This window comes from Mytilus californianus, unplaced genomic scaffold (genome assembly GCF_021869535.1).
Source record: "Mytilus californianus isolate M0D057914Y unplaced genomic scaffold, xbMytCali1.0.p SCAF_3, whole genome shotgun sequence".
In the NCBI taxonomy this organism is placed as follows: domain Eukaryota; kingdom Metazoa; phylum Mollusca; class Bivalvia; order Mytilida; family Mytilidae; genus Mytilus; species Mytilus californianus.
Genome location: NW_026262679.1, coordinates 48346925 through 48360412, shown reverse-complemented (window position 1 = coordinate 48360412; position 13488 = coordinate 48346925). Strand labels below are relative to the sequence as shown.

The following is a 13488-nucleotide window of genomic DNA, read 5'->3' as shown; positions in this document are numbered from 1 at the left end:
CAGGCATTTTCCGAAGAAATTACATTGTTTGACACTCGACGTTATTAATTATGCCCAGTAGTCAGTTCCTCAGTGTTGACATGAATTATCATGGACATGGTCTTAATTATAAATTAACTGTTTGCAAAACTATTTTTTTTCTTAATACTAAGGATTTTCTACCTATAACTCTAAGGCAATGGGAACGCTAATGCTTGTCAACAGGAAAACACGTGTGATGCTGTAGATAACACAAGGAAGTGCGGAAAATTTAAAGTATTGGTTGTGTTCTGAAATTTCCACCAAACCCTAAATATGGATGATGATCCTTATTTATGCTTACATGATGATCACCGCTTGTTAAGTAAAGTTTTATTATATATCCATCTTTAATTGTGTATCGTAGAGCCTCCGTCCGATACGCCCTCAAACTTAAATTTTCTTTTTTCTATAAATTGATTGACGTGCCATAAATCTAGTATTAACCTTTCTTTACTTGAGGCGTTAACTGATAGTGTTGATAACAAAAGGAATCTTACATTCAGTAGCCGCCCCTGTTTGTAAAAGCTTATTTATGGCACGCTCCACGAATACTGAATGATTAAAAGCAGAAATATTAGTGTTCAAACTAGCTGATGAAGAAAGTTATTATAAATAACCACTAGAAGTTATGTAGAGAACAAAATCGTTTACTCTTAAAACTTCTTTCCAAAATGAAAATTTCTCGTAAAGGCTACCAACAAAAATGAAGTTATATTATTGTGCGAATTTTCATATTTATAATCTTGCTCATGTAAACTATAAAACTAGTACTTTTAAAACTGCTGCTGCTTCCCTTGGAGAAATCTGCTTTCCTGTGACACTGGTAGGCCTAGTGACCTTCCTCATTACAATTGTAACAGCGGATTGCTATTGTCTTCCCTCCGAAGTACTCGCTTGGAGTGTAAATACTTTTTCAATCTTGTATCTATGATGAGTTTATTTACAACTACTGTGTCGATGTCACTGCTGGTGGAGTTTTTCTCCCCGAGGGCGTCACCAGCCCAGTGGTCAGCATGAATTATAATTGATATGGTCATAATTATAAATCAACTGTTTACAAAACTTTGGATTTCCGAAATACTACGGATTTCTACCGTAGGAATAGATTACCTTGGCTGTATTTGGGAATTTCAATGCTCTTCAACTTCGTACTTCATTTGGCCTTTTTAACTTTTTTTATTCGAGCGTCACTGATGAGTCTTTTTTAGACGAAACGCGCATCTGACGTACAAAATTTCGATCCTTGTATCTATAATGAGTTTATTTCTACCTGTAGCGCTACTAATTGTCATCACAAAAGACATGAAATACCTTGAAATTATGTGTCCATTAAATGCTACATATAAAACGCAGCTTCCAGGTCAGAAGAAGAAATAATCAATTGTATAAAATAAGATAGAAAAATAGCGTTAGTAGTCACATCAGCAGGTGAAATTTCAAAAGTTATTTTTCACGCACCAATTTTTAATTTATAAATTTAAACGTTCAACTGGCACTACTTCATAATATTTATTTTTTCTCTCATTCACTATTGAGGGCAACTTAGAATAACAATAACGGTTCTTTTTCACTACTTTACTACATCATATGCGAATTTCGCCAACCTTACCAATGCCCCATACGTGATTCTCGAGACCAACCAATTTGAAAATCAAAACATAATACAAACATTAAAGAGCTGGTAAAACCAAAAGTATGGTCAAATCCGAAAAATTAGAAGCAGACCCGATTAAATCAGGTATGTGTATACTGATCTGCTGTTTGTTATACAATTCGGATGATTAAACTTTGCTGAAAATAGAGATACATTATCACATGTAATATATGATATGGGAGTGGATTAAGGTCATGTTTTTCTCTGACTGTTAATGAACCCATTGGATGTTGGATGAGTACTCAGTCTGATTGATATTTTAGTCTTAGATACATGATTTTCTTTTATCAGTTGTTATTAGCTTTGAACTAGCTGTCAGTAACTGCGAGTACTCTCAGATCTGTACTTCGTGTCCTTTTTGTTGTTAGGGATGAGGGATGGATAAATACCCTGCCACCCCGGTCCAGTCTGTGTTTATGTTTGCCTTTTTCAACTGATTTTTATAGTTTGTTCTTATGTTGTGCTGTTACACCACTGTCCCAGGTTAGGGGGAGGGTTGAGCGCTCACAAACATGTTTAATCCCGCCACATTCTTTATGTGCCTGTCCGAAGTTAGGAACCTGTAGTTCAGTGGATGTCGTTGGTTCATGTCTGTCATATTTGTTATTCGTAAATTGTTTTGTTATAAATTAGGCAGTTAGTTTTCACAATTGAATTGTTTCACATTTTTCATGTCGGGGCCTTTTATAGCCGACAATACGGTATGGGTTTTCTCATTGTTGAAAGCCGTGTGGTTGCCTATAATTGCTTACATCCACTTAATTTAAACTTTGGTAGATAGTTGTCTCATTGGAAATCATATCGCATCTCCTTATTCTTATAACATAAAAATTTTCTTGACCAATTGTTTTTTAAATGTTACAGTAGTACATGTATGCCCGACCAGGAATTGTATTTTGAAGTTAAGACTTTTATAGTTCAATACAATCGTACACAATGTAAATGCCGATCTATTATTGGAAGTTTTGGGATACACTCCTCAACGAGGTATCCAGTTATGGTAATTGATCCGGTTAAAATATGTAAACAAAATATGTGCATTCGAATAGTAAATAGTATGATACAGTCGTTGATTTTCTTGTAAAACGGGGTTTATAAACGTATCAAAAACATTGTTACATTGTTTTGATAAACGTTTTGTTTTCCTAATTATTCTTGAATGCAATTAAAGGGCATTAGATACGAGATATGAAAAAAAAGGAATATGATTTTTTTTGTTCAATCATTAATAAAAGCGAAATAATGAAATAATAATTCGCTTTTAGCAGCCAATTTGGTTCAGTTTTGTCAAAAAAAGCAAAGAAACATCGCTGATGAATTATTCACTTCCAATTGAATAATTTGACCTCATTGAATCTGTATTCATGTGACCTTTAATTTAACCCGTTAGCTAGAGATTGGTTACGCATGTATTAGTCGTGTTCAGTCATTAAAAGGAAAAGAATGTCATATTGAAAGTGAAACAAAGGTGAACCATTCCGTTGACTGATTTAATCCACAAAAAAATCATTCTTGAACAGGAAAAAACGATGATTAACTTATTTTTTTAACCTACAACACGAAATCAAACAGACCTAAAAAAATCCAATTGCACGAGATCGCTCGATCTATCTATTTATATTTATGTTTATGTTAATATCGTGTTATGTGACCGTCGGCAGTCTTCGGAGGTCATGTCGATGGTTAATTAGATGGCGTCTAAAGTACGCACGAAATGCTGATATATATTATCGAGTACATGCACTGTTAACAGTTTATTTCAGACTTATTGTTATTTGGATATACGTTTAAGTATGTTATAAATTAAATATGAGAATTTGAGTCAAATCGGTGAACATGATTTTGACAGCTAATGCCCCTTTCCGGAGGAGACTTAATATACATTTAAATGATACTTCGACCTTATTTATTTTATTTCTCAAGCAGCATGAAGAATGTTTTTTTTTGAAGATTTTCTTTCAAGATTTTACTAAATGCATAAAAACAAATGTAATAACAAAGATATCAAGCTCTAATGTAAATTTAAAAAAGGAAAGTTCATAAAAACTGGCGAAAAAAACCAAACACTCGACTATATCAATCTGAATGTAAGGAAATATTTAGTATAAATATTTGTTGTAATATATTCCTTTAAAAAAAAATTACGTTAAAATATTCATCAAACAATTGTAGAGGTCTTAAACCGTTGCCAGCATCTTTCTAAATGGCCATATTTGGATGAAATTGAAAAAAAATATACCAATCTTATTCTAAAATTAGCATTGTCCACAAAAGAGATACATGTAACATGGATATGATTATTCTTTTATAAAGATCATTACAAGGCAATAATCGTGTCTCAGATTTTTAATATAATATCAAGTTCAAAGAAAATATCAGTTGTGAAAATTTGGGATTCATTAGGTCATTAAAACAAAAAAACAAATCCTGACATTATTTCGTAAGAGATTGTTTTATTATATATCTGAGACATTTTTGTGCAGCCTGTATCATGTACCTTCGGAATATTAGAATTACATTGTATAACAAATAAAGATTTAAACAAAATGTTCGATTTTTGATTGAAATCAATTACACAGATTTGTATATGCACGATTGGTTGATTTCGAATACTTTCTCCTTCTATAGAATATCAAAGCTTTACATTATGATATAAGTGAACTAAAACCGGAAGTAAAATTTAAAATAAAATTTAAATTTAGGTTGAACATACAATTACAAATAGAGTTTCCAGCGATGGACTTGAACTGCTCCATGTATTTAAACTCTAAAACGGTTGTCATATTTAACAAAGCATTTTGATAAAAAGGAACTTTATCTCGTAATGTCTAACAACAATCATAATGTGATAATAAGAAATCTTACTGAAAGTAGCAGTATCAGTGATTCTAACTTGACAGATGCCATACATGATTTACTAAATAAATGCATGAAAATTTCAACTTCAAGAAACTGTATACAAATAAAGACTAAAGATAAACAGCGGTCGGCTGTAATTCGTCTTAGATCTCCTACCGAGGTTTCCGATGTATTAGACCGCTTAAAGGACAGAAGTAGCAGAAACTCGCTAGGATTCAGCTTTCAGAGAATAGCCAATATGTATGTGGACATTAACGTTGAAATGGAATTACCCGCGAACTACTATCGAAAAGGTCAACACATAGGCAAGGAAACTAGACAAAGGGAATTTAAACTTGGTGGAGGAGATTATGTTAGAAACAATTTGAGGGAAAATGTTTCAAAATATGTATGTGGATATTTAAACGGTCGAACCGAAGGAACTCTGTTCATTTGGTGTGGATGGTAGGTTTGTCAAAAAACATTAACACGCACTGATTCAAATTATTTAAACTTTCATTGTCTTACACTCTTTATTGATTAAGTTTAATATTCACTGTCATTAGAATTAAACAACCTTATTTAATTTACGACTTGTAAACAGACTTGTAAACCATATAGTAAAGAAGGACAAATATTTCCGCACAACAAATTGCCTTCGTCAGTGTCAGCCTTTGATCTATATGTAATAAAATATATCATTTATTGTACTGCTTAGTACAATGTAACATTATATACCTTTATCGATCTTATAAAATATGTATTTGTGTCATTCAGACCAAGGATATCTATTCACGTTTTTAGAATTTTGACATCACAGAACGGGATTTAACACCGCGATTTTACTTTCGGAACACCTAAGCTCCCCACCAGATTTGTAATAGGGTTTGTGTTGCTTAACAGCTTGACTTTTCTGTGAAGTGCTTTGTGATATTTGATTTCTCAACCCTTTAACAAGTATTTCTCAGACTAAACTTTAATAGAGATTGACCAATAAGTCCAATTTTCATTGAAAGAAACGCTCTAACAATCGCCCCTTGGTATCTTCTCCTTATATTTACATTCATTCCACTTCCACGAACATGGTTATGACAGAAATTGATATAAAATGGTCAAGACCAGCAGCTGGAAAATAATTCGAGAAAAACCATGTCAACTCTCAAGGAACATGCCATAGTACTTTGAATATAAATGTTCCAGATATATATCTTAATGCTTTTTATTTTTTCAATGTCTGTATTGTTTATACCGGTAAAGATTTGTCTATCCTTTGTCATAAAAAAGTTGTTTCAATTTCAAAATTTTACATTCGGTCAAGTTTCAGGGTTAGAAACTCTACTTGAACGATGGTAAATGAATATGGCGATGTCATAGGGTTAGATAAGAGTCAATAAGCGATCAGCTACTGTGTGTTGCCTTATCACTTGATATTATTTATAAGTAAATGACAGGTGTCACATGCGGGACAGGATCTGTTTAACATTTTGGACACGCCCGAGTTTTGGTGAGGTTCGTGTTGCTCATTCTTTAGTTTTCTATGTTGTGTTTTGTTTTCTGCTATTTGTTTTTCAGTCGTTTTACTTTTTTGCCATGGCATTGTCAGCTTGTTTTCGACTATCCCGTTGGTATCGTTAACCTTTCTCATTCGAATAAATCGTTTTCTAAATCAAGTACAAATCAATTTCATGTTCGTACTTGAGTTCAACAAGATTTGTCACTACACTAAAATCTCAAGTGATGAACAAGAAATAATTTTGCAGCAGTTTTCTTTCCAAGTGAAAATGAGAATGTCTAAATGAATGATTTAAAATTTCAAATGTTAAATGAAACAGTTATAGCCGATATCAAAATTTTATGTAGACCGATACGATACAGAAAACTAATTTAGCTACATATACTGTTTTTATATATATATATATATATATATATATATATATCTAAGTGAATATCGTGTTTAAGTGTAACAAAAATTATTGTCTTTTGGCAATTTGCAAGGAAAAAATTATTACTGCGCGCAATTTCTTTTTTATTAATTTGTTTGTATGTTCTTGGTTAGATAGAGGACATGTTCTTGGTGTTAATTGCGAAGATGAAGACAAAATTCGTCGAAGTTACATTGACGAAAGCATCAGAGATATAAAACCACCGGTGGATAATAAAGATTATCAAGTAGAGTTTGTTCCAGTGGAAGACAATGGAAAAATTGAAGGTTACTTATAAGTTTACAGTGTTTATTATGACTGTTCATCGCACTAACGTTGAACAGTTACTTTCCAATCTTATTCAGTGTGTTGCGTATTTTTTTAACATACAAAATGATTGGTTCAGTGTGTTGCGTATTTCCTTAACATACAAAATGATTGGTTCAGTGTGTTGCGCATTTCCTTAACATACAAAATGATTGGTTCAGTGTGTTGCATATTTCCTTAACATACAAAATGATTGGTTGGTTGTTGTTCAGTCGAAGTCCAGTGGCAAATATTCTATGCATATTCAAGACTTACACAACTTAAGCAATTAAGTAATTTATACAAAGTAGGTTAAACAGAGGTTTAAAAAGGGAGAGGTTTGTACTGTTACTGGAAAAAGAGAGGTTTTGTATGTTTCAATCATAATGTTGAGCAAGTTATGACAGTATTTATTAGAAATATATTCATGCTATAGTTTATATTTATTGGAATTACCTTGAATTTGTTTATTACTATTCATGGTTGTTGTGTTATCGATATCTAGCAAATAAATCTGCTTAAATTAGGGACACCACCCTGCAGTAAGGTGTTAGGTTTTGTTTCATGTTGATAGCCTAATTTCGACAGAGCGGTGTTCCATATTAATTTCGACACAGCGGTGTTCCATATTTATAAATCCAAACAGTCGTCCAATATGACGGGCGAAAGAAATCCAGGTGACCATATATTTACATTCTTCTACCTGAAATTGCTGAACATTTGTATTACAAATTGTTTGTACTGAAATACAACAAAATTACATGACGAACGTCTAACTTGAACGTAATTTAAAATTTTTTTTATACTTTTTGTTATAATTTCACAAATTTAATCTCGAAAAAAAATATTGCCTACCTCTTCAAAGATGTTACAATGATTGCGGTTAATCGTATAAGTCAGTATATTGCAAACTTACAACAAGATTCCACATCTATATTTTATCTAAATTTCCATGAAGCAGATTTTGAAAATTGCATTTCATCTTTTTTAGCCAATTGTAAAGTTATTAAAATCACAGTGTACAAGAGAAAACAACTCAACAGACTTTTTGACAGTAACGGTCACGTATATATGAGACGTGATGGCTGTGTACGGGATTTTTCTGCAGCTGAAGCACCGGATTGGATATTACAGGTATGTATTGATTGCAGGTAATGTTTAAAAGGCGATGTTTGGTATACGTCATTGACAGCAACCCAAAACACAAAAATACATTCAGCGGTATAACACAAAAGTCAGGGGTCTATATAATATGTCAAGCTTCAAATTGCCTGCATTCGTAATTCAGAAAACATCTATTGTTCAAATATATAAATCTAGTAAGAAAGACAAATATAAAACATATAAAAAAAAATGCGAATAAATTTAAAAGTGACTTTTAATATCTGACATTAACATTTACTTTTCAAAATGGCAAGTATATTTAGGAATGATATTGAAACAATTCCTGACTGGCGATGGGCAGATGCATATTTAGATACCAACCTTCCCCTTATTTACCTCGACCAGTTGACCAACAATATGTAAACAAAAGAACATGTATTTAAAATCAGTACATGAAAACCACACATTCGATTGCCTCTCAATAGCGTTTAGATGACCTTTCTAGAAAATAGAAAACATCAGTATGGAATAGGAGTACGTGTAAGATATACCGAACGGGTAAAAAACAGCCATCATCAATACATGGTATTACCAGAAACAAAGCCGACATACGAACTAGTAATAAAATACCGAAAAGTGGTATACTAGGTGCGCTTTTAGTATAACCATAGTAAGCTTTGCATGCAGTATTCATCTTCATCTTACGTGTATAAGCTTTTAGTGCGAGGGTCCGTCTTAAACTTGCAGTGAGGTGATAGAAGTTTTGCTCCGTGTTGAAGGCCTCACTGTGACTTTGAGATGAAAAACAGCATTAAAAGCGCTGTTCCTTTTATTTTTGTGTGTTTTTGCTGTGCATGTACTGATTTTGTGTCATGGATGGATACCCATATCCTTTGTTTTTCTAATAATGCAATCAGATAAAAGAATAATGATAATAAAAAAGAACGCGTGATATTATGATTGAGAGACAACCCATAATTCTAAAAAAAAACGTTAGCAGGTACGCGCGTGACCGAAAGTACAATTGTAAGCCAAGAATCAAAAACCTTGGTGAGCACACAACCAACAGGGTCTAAATAGAACGCCATAAGTCGTCTAATGTCCACTTTGTGTGGGGCGTTTCCTTCCCCATTGTTTTGAAATAGCCTAATAATGACTGACTGCTATTTTTGGTTATCTTTTTTCTCAGCGATATTTAAACCCATGGTTCTAGACATCCTAGCAACTCTGCCTGCACTGTTCCGTCGCCCCACATACTTGGCCAAATAGTATATATATATAGTTTCGTTAGTAGAGAGATTCCTTTTCTTGTCGACTGTATCTACATTTATATACTAGTATGCTTTATAACAACAACAAAAATGATGTCTGGTGGCATGTAAATATAGTTAGCAGATAAACTGTTTGTCAGTCGTAAACGTTTTTAATATTGACCATGCAGTCATATCAATACATTTATCATCTCAATATGCAAAAACTCTACGAAAGACATTCTCCATAGGATAACCTTACGTTTTACAGGGCTAACACCAAACATGTGTTATACTTCGTCTTTAAAAGAGAAGCGGGAGCTACCAAAGGGATAGTCTAGCCTATAAGTCGAAAATGAACTGACAATGACATGGCAAAAACGAAAAACGACATGACAAAAATTACAGTCTACAAAACACAACATAAAATCGGGTGTGATCTCAGGTGCTCGGGAAAGGTAACCAGATCCTGCTCCACATGTGGTACCAGTCGTGTTGCTCATGTTAGTTCTAACCTGGTGATATGCAAATTCGGGAGGTCACATACGAGAAAAAGAGGAGTTAACTAAGCCCAACAATGTGAGATCTCACATTGTTGGGCTTAATTAACTCCCAAGTTTGCGGTATCAAGTTTTTGTCAATCTACATGGTACCATTCATCATGTATCCGATGTAGAATGTGTTTCGCAAAATTGATAATATTCAGGTATATTTATATATCAATATTCTTTTATTTCGTTTATTTCATTAACATGTCTTACTAATTGCGCATCATTGTTGAATATTAAAGAAGCAAGGATTCCAATACATAACTGCTACTAACAGTTTGTAAGTTCTTCATTAAAAAATGAAGTTATTGTTATTGAATAATTGGGTTGTCTGTTTCTATTAACAGAACCATTCCTCAAGAGTTTGCATTTTGCAATGATATTCGAATATCAGTGGAACTGAACTTAGAGTACTCACGTATTGACCAGTACACGTTCCCGTCATGCACCAATAGGATCTCTTAATCAATCAGCTGTTCGACCTTAGACGTCACATAATTTTAGTCTGTTTATATAATGGCTGTTGTTGTTACAAATATATATGTCTTCTATTTTTGTTATTGTATGGAATATCTTGTATGATATCATTTGTAATTTTGATAATACTCGAATCCATCCATCAAACAAATATAGCGTGTGTGTCTTGTAAAATTAAACTTAGAAATAAGCTTAACATTTTTACACTATTGAGAACATGAATTTTGTGATTACCATTACTTTTGAATTCGACGATCGTCGTGTATGCGTTTAAGTAACGAACCAATATTAATGTTGGTTTTTTTTTAGAATGGGGAGAGTTAGAGATTCACCTATTGTATAAACATCTGTTTAATAATAAAGACTGTATAATAACCTATAAATCTCTTTTGATTATTTGTGTGGCTGGGTTTTTCTGTCCATTTTACATTAAGAACTATGGTTCCAACAGCTTCTTAGTCATGAGTCAATTGTACAATGAAATTCTTCTGGCTTGTCCTGTATTCGAGTAATTATTCGGGGTTTTTACGAATCAATATTGGTTCACATTGTATGATATTAGGTTTGATTAATTTACAACACTTTCATAGAATTTCTACAAAAACAGCAAGAAAAGAAGGAAGACTCATATGAAGCCATGTTTTGAAACAAAAATTTGGAATCCAATGTTGTTTGTATAAAGGACTTTGATGACGAATATAAAAATTATTAAAAAAGTGTAACGTACCATAGAATATTATTGTATTCACTATTCTAAAATTGTCAAGTAAAATGAAGTGTGTTGCTGTCTCAATTGTCAAACAAAATCTACACAAATGCTATATTTCGAAGTAATCTAACATCCTGCACTACCCATTTTTGAAGCATATGATTGTAATGATTAACTATTGTAATTGTGTGCTTGATTAATAGTTGATTGATAGATATTTACTTAAAGTCCAGTGGCAAATATTTCTTGCATATTCAGGACGACAAATTATCAAAATATTCAATAGGTGGACTAAGGTTAATTTTGTTAAACGACTTCTACGAATTCACGTAAGAGGGTAGTGTTCTATCCCTTTTGAAATGATACATTAGATTAAAAATGCTTGAGTATACACTGTCTTTCAACATAATACAATATTTGACAGCATTCATTTTAGTACACGTGTTCGAACGCAACTTAAGTATAAAAAAGCCTTTTTGACTTTCCAAATAAATACAGATTTAAATATCATAACATATCATTATAAGATTTCTTATTCGATATTCATGTATCACTTCTAAAGGAATAAGTTTTGTGAACGCCAAATTGTACAGAGATTACTGTTTGGCCAACAGGTCTCGATTTGGCATACATTAATTTTCACAGCGGTTATCGCTCTTTTAGTGATGATATCTTTGGGAGTATCATTCATAATTACTCAGAGTACCACTACGTGATAGTTAACGAATTGAAAAAGGAAGTACATATATATATATATACATTTGACCTAATATAGAGACTGGCTTTTATGAGTATGGCATAACGTAATTGTGGTATGCAATTCGTTTGGCACATTATGTATTACTCCATTATTTGCATTTAGAAATAGATTCTTTTTTATTTTGTAATATTTTTCATATTTGGCATAAAACGTAGCATCCAGAGCCCGTACTTTACTTTTTTTGTTACAAGAGCGCTATTATTTGTATTGCATTTTTCATAGGGTACATTTGTAACAGTGGTGTTCCATATTTTATTTCTTGAAGAATTAATTCATATTATAAACTAACTAGAAAAAAATTGAGTACAATTTCCTGTTACTAGAAATATCTGCGTTGTATTACAGCCAACACAAGTGTATGGTGATGCAGCAAAAAAATAGACATAGAAAGCTGTCGAAAAAGTGTATAATATCTGCGGCAAATTTGTAATGGCTCCATGGAAAACACATTGCATATTTAAACCTAAATTTGAAAAATACAATAATTTCAAACATGTATAATTAAATTAGAGTCGAACAGCATTTTATACAGAGAATCATCTTTTGGTAAACAGTTACCGCTAAAATGTAAACAGATAATGCGCTATTGTATCATTCAATATTGTATTAGGCATGCACAAGTAACACCCAAAATTAACTAAAATTTCGACCCAATTTGTCTCTAAAGTTGGCACATGAAGCTATTTTTTTTTTACATATTTGAATTGACTAGGTAAAAAATAGCTTGTAATTTTTCGGAAAAAAATCACCGTGGGATCAAAACTGTATCGAATGCCCTTAAAGAGAATGAATACGGTGAAGGTTTTGCTAACTTTTGAAGGCCGTATAGTGAATCATATTTGCTTTATTGCTATTACATTGGCAATCATACCACATCTCCTAATTTTTATATTCTATTTATAATAGATGGATGTCCACATACATCGTATTTACCTGAATGTAGAAAATTTGCTTTCATATGTCTACGTTCCGAAAACTTTAGTTGTGAGGATACATATATACTATCTCATAGACCTTGAACCAAAATCTATGTATATGCATGTATGTACAAATGCACTAGCCTTTAGCATAGGCTAATATTTTCATCATCGTTCTATTGGCTCAAATTACGAATCATGATAGTATCCCAGACTTCATTTGAGTTCATTTCTTCTGTCACTTTATTTCATCTCTTTCGAGTTAGTATACACGTATTAGAGACGAAATATACCAAAGGGATATTCAAACTCATAAGTCGAAAACAAACTGACAATGTCATGGCAGAAAACGAAAAACGACGAAAAGACAAACAACAGTACACAAAACACAATATAGAACACTAAAGACTGAGCAACACGAACCCCTGGGTGATCTTAGGTGCTCCAGAATGGTAAGCAGATTCTGCTACACATGTGGCACCCGTCGTGTTGCTCGTGTAAGTACAGACCCGTTGATAAGTCTAATTTGATAGGTCACATTCGAGGAAAAAGGAGGACGGGATTGTGGTGACGGCAATTAGAACATATCCGTCGTCATCTGTGAAATAGATACTCCATAGCGGTCAACCAACTCATAAGTTAACTTTACATACTCGTGCTGGAGTGTGTTTGTGGGATAGCATTTTGATACACGTTCTATACATCATTTGATAACGCGCTATCCATTAGGCCACGTTTGACGTCATCGTTTTCTTCTCAGACGGATTTTGGGTTTTAAAAGTTTTGGTTTATCATTTCTTTGTCTTAAAAGTGATACTCGTTCGGTTGTTTTCTCCTGATACCATCTGATTCGTTTTTTTTTTCTACCTAAATAGTTGAACATTGGATTATGTGCTTTTGTTTTATCGATGTCGAAATAATATGCAATACTATTCAGGAAATAAACTAACCGTAAAGAATACATAAAATCTTTATTGACCAA

General features: G+C 32.8%; 1 protein-coding gene across 1 annotated transcript; it reads left to right on the top strand.

Annotated features, from left to right (window-relative positions):
• Positions 1-1716: 1716 nt before the first annotated feature.
• LOC127733508 (uncharacterized) lies at positions 1717-10220 on the top strand. The gene is made up of 4 exons (XM_052242861.1): positions 1717-1759; positions 6570-6722; positions 7733-7875; positions 9991-10220. The coding sequence occupies exons 1-4, from the start codon at positions 1717-1719 to the stop codon at positions 10021-10023; spliced, it is 372 nt and encodes a 123-aa protein (XP_052098821.1). The 3' UTR covers positions 10024-10220.
• Positions 10221-13488: the final 3268 nt, after the last annotated feature.